At 47.7% G+C, this 3,932-nt stretch overlaps 1 protein-coding gene across 1 annotated transcript; it reads right to left on the bottom strand.

The window, feature by feature from the left end:
- Nucleotides 1-2,509: 2,509 nt before the first annotated feature.
- LOC113759751 lies at nt 2,510-3,356 on the bottom strand. The gene is made up of 3 exons (XM_027302326.1): nt 3,001-3,356; nt 2,769-2,880; nt 2,510-2,650 (listed from the first exon to the last, which is right to left on the bottom strand). Exons 1-3 carry the CDS (start codon nt 3,354-3,356, stop codon nt 2,510-2,512), a joined length of 609 nt encoding a protein of 202 aa, XP_027158127.1.
- Between the last annotated feature and the right edge of the window lie 576 nt (nt 3,357-3,932).

The raw sequence follows: 3,932 nt of genomic DNA, 5'->3' as shown, positions 1-3,932 counted from the left end.
ATCTAGTCCCTCAACTCGCTCCCCTAGCGCATGGGTAGAATCCTGGAGGGAGCGATATTGGGACTCCCAAGCAGGGGGAGTATGATAGGAGGATGGACCCGCCTGATCCGGGTGGGGTGGAGACCCAGCAGGGGGGCAGTCGGAGAGACCCGGGCTGTGGTCTGCCCTCGGCAGGAGGTGTCAACTAATATACATTTTCGACTTTGAAAATAACCCCCATTCTCTCCAAGCTTCGCAAATCCAGTGGCTCAATCTCGCGAGTTAGGGCAAACTTGTGCTCTTTGTTGAGGTCAAGCAATCCCAGTCGAATGGCCAGGTGAGTAATGAGTGAGCCCATAATTACCGGCTTATGGCGCTTTTGAATGACAGATTGCATTTGAGTAGCCACCCAGCACCCAAAGTTAACCTGCACTTTGTTGCGCATGCACCAAAGAAAATAAAATTCAGCCTTGGCAAGAGTGCTGGAGGAGTCCTTCCGGCCCGAGAAATTATAAGCCAAGAACCAATGGATGACCTTCAAAACCGGATCCTTCAGATGAGAGGCCTTGGACTGACTCGGATCATAAAGTTGGGGGTCCATGGACCACTCCCTCCATATGTCAATGTAATCACTAGGAAACGGTCTAGTGTAATCACACGCACTGTTTATATATGTCCCGGAGGAAATGGTTTCCTTACTAACAAACCTCAAAGTCAGATTAAAGTCATTAATGGACATATTATGAGGGGTACCTCTTAATCTAAATTTAATCACCCCCTGCTCATCCAAAGTGATGAATTCGTTTTTGGTGAACTCGAAAGTGGAGTAGAATTCACAACACAACTCTTCAAACATAGGGTAATCAATGATTAGATACCACTGCCAACCTATTGCCGAGAACAACTGTTCAACTTCTCGTGCAATTTGCAAATGGTTCAGGGTCGGGGCATGAAAGCACTTACATGGAGCAAAAGAACGATGCACCAACCTATTAAATCAGTCATGTTGTTCCCTTGTAAGGTTAGTGATAGGTTCCTCCCAATTTTCAAGAGATATGGTACTCTTAGAGAGGCCTAAATCGGACCGAATTAGGGGTTGAATTGGGGCCCGCCTCTTACGAGGTTGGGACCTAGATGGACTAGATATTGTTTCCTTTTTCGGAGGCATTCGGAATCCATGAAAAGAGTACAAATAAGTACAGAAACGGCCAGTCAACCACCAAAGGGGGACAGAGGACCACAATACACAGATAATACTCAGCAGTCAGTAGTATAATAGCAGAGAGAAACACAGTGACCCCACCAAAATCAGAATAGGTAAATCGACACAAAAATCCCCTCGCTTGTGTCACTTGGCAACCAATAATAAAGACAGGCAGAATCGAGACCCCACAAATGGAATTATCAATCAATTATAGTCAACAAAGGGTTAATCACTAGTCACATGTACCAAATGAACCCACAGATATAGCAAGGCCAAATCCGAGTCAAATAGAGCAACAAAATTCCAAATGCAAAGACCAGTTGACAAAAATTTAGTGAAATAGGGGTATCGTGGGAGAGACACACGGCGAGAACGAAGGTCACGAGGGACACGCGCAGCTGACGGGCAAGAGGCGTGCGCGCGTCTCTGGGCTGCTTTCGCTGGTTGCGCTGTTAGGGTGCGCTGTGCACTGCTGGCTGGGCAGGCCGCGTGTGTCCTCACAAGGTTGGTTGAGAAGCGCGTGATGTGGGCGCTTCGTCAGAGGCTAGCCCCGCGAAGGTCGCGAGCAGGGGATCGCGCCTGTTGCGGTGTGCCGGCTGCTGGATCTGGGCTCGCGCAAGTGGGAAAGATGCGTGGTGCGAGACTGGGCGCTGTGCTAAGGCGCGCGACTGAGCAGGCTGTGCTAGGCTGGGAGCTGCTTGATGCATGGCTGGGTTGGGCGGGCGAGGTGCAGAGGTGCGCGCTGCTGGGCTCAGACGAGCAAGTGCGCAGAGGTGCGCGAGTCGCGCCTGGTCTGCTGGGTTACGCGCTGGCTAGGGTGGAGCGCGGCGGCTGCGTAGGTACGCGCTGGTCGCGCGGAGTGGGCGCACGGCTGTGCGCGCTGGATCTGGATGGTGGAGTGACGCGAGCAAGAGAGAGGGAGAGAGAGATAGGCGTTTGAGGTGGAGCATGGCGGTGGCAAACTGGTGGAGCGGAATGAGCACGAGAGGCCGGACGCTAGCGCTGGCAGGGGCGCGCGACGGCGACGAGGTACGGACCTCCAAAAGAGGTAGCAGACGAAGGGCGATGGCGGCGGAGCAACAAGAACAGGAAGAAGAAAGCTGAAACTAAGACAAAACAAATTGGAAAGGGACTAGACAAGACCAGATAAGACAAGCCAAAAAAAAGAAAAAGTAGAAAATTGGGGCTAGAGGAGGTCCCGGTCAAAAAAAAAAAATTTTTTTTTGTCTTTGACTTTCGTTATTGGAAGGATTGGAAGGCGTGGGCACGCCTTGGAGGATATGGTCTTCTGACCATCGCATCCAAAAATGTCCAAAAGAGTTCCCTTCAAGGCGTGGGCATGCCTTGGAACCGATAGTCCCCACTTTGCACAGTGCTCCAAGCGTACCCTTGTATGGCGTGGGCACGACTTGGAAACCCCAGTCTTCTGTTAAGCACCACAAAAACACTTATAATAGAAGAATAGAACTGCAAAATTGCAAAGTAATGAAAATTGACAATAACTAATACTGTAATCCTTGGGTTGCCTCCCAAGCAGCGCCTTTCTTTAATGTCTTTGGCTAGACACAGCAACAGCTATTTACACTTCACAACTCGGATCATCAAGAGATATGTTCTCCACATGCTCACTATTAAACCCTTCATAGTAAGGTTTTAGACGGTGACCGTTTACAACGAACTTTTTCCCTGTCTTGAAACTTTAGATTTCCACAGCACCATAATGAAAAATATTAGAAATAATAAATGGACCAATCCAACGTGAACGCAACTTACCGGGGAAAATCTTAAGTCTCGAGTGATACATGAGGACTTTTTACCCTACTACAAATGACCTCCTTGAGACTTGTTGGTCGTGAAAGACTTTGCTCTTCTCTTTATAAATTGCTGCGTTCTCATAGGCTTCATTCCGTAGTTCTTCTAGCTCTTGTAACTGGAGTTTTCTATACCCTCCGGCATCCACAAGGTCCATATTACACCGCTTAACTACCCAAAATGCCTTATGTTCAAATTTCACTGGGAGGTGGCATGGCTTCCCAAAAACCAATCTATATGGGAACATTTCAATCGGGGTTTTATACGCGGTGCGGTAAGCCCACAGAGCATCTTCCAACTTCAAACTCCAATCCTTTCTATCAGGCCGCACCATTTTCTTCAGGATTGACTTGACCTCCATATTCGACACTTTGGTCTGACCATTCATCTGCGGATGATAGGATGTGGATATTTGTGGAGTACATCATACTTACGGAACAAGGCAGCAATTGTCTTATTACAAAAATGAGTGCTCTTGTCACTAACTACAGCTCTCGGCATTCCAAAGCGGACAAAAATGTTAGACTTTATGAATTCTGCAAGCACTCTCGAATCGTTAGTCCGGGTAGCCTTTGCCTCCACCCATTTGGAAACATAATCGACAGCAAGTAGAATATATAAAAAAACCAAAAGGCGAAGGAAAGGGACCCATGAAATCTATACCCCAGACATCGAAAATTTCAACAAACAACATGGAGTTTGACTCATTTGGTCTCTACGAAAAATATTCCCCACCCTTTGGCACTTATCACAAGATTTACAGAACAAATATGCATCCTTAAAAAGAGTAGGCCAATAGAAACCACTCTCTAACACCTTACGAGCTGTCCGCTTTGGCCCAAAGTGCCCTCCACATACAAAAGAGTGACAAAATGTTAAAATAGAATGGAACTCACCGGCACTTACACACCTTCTTATCACTTGATCTGAGCATTGC

This window comes from Coffea eugenioides, chromosome 2 (assembly GCF_003713205.1).
Source record: "Coffea eugenioides isolate CCC68of chromosome 2, Ceug_1.0, whole genome shotgun sequence".
Lineage (NCBI taxonomy): Eukaryota > Viridiplantae > Streptophyta > Magnoliopsida > Gentianales > Rubiaceae > Coffea > Coffea eugenioides.
The sequence above is the reverse complement of the archived record's forward strand: the minus strand, read 5'-3'. Positions and strand labels throughout refer to the sequence as shown.

Bases quoted from the DNA above. Each gene is read 5' to 3' on its own strand.
- LOC113759751 (XM_027302326.1), bottom strand. From the start codon at position 3,356: ATGGAGGTCAAGTCAATCCTGAAGAAAATGGTGCGGCCTGATAGAAAG. The intron at 2,881-3,000 runs GTAAAAAGTCCT...GGAAATCTAAAG, and splicing joins AGGAGGTCATTTGTAGTAGG to TTTCAAGACAGGGAAAAAGT. The intron at 2,651-2,768 runs GTGTAAATAGCT...GCAATTTTGCAG, and splicing joins TTGATGATCCGAGTTGTGAA to TTCTATTCTTCTATTATAAG.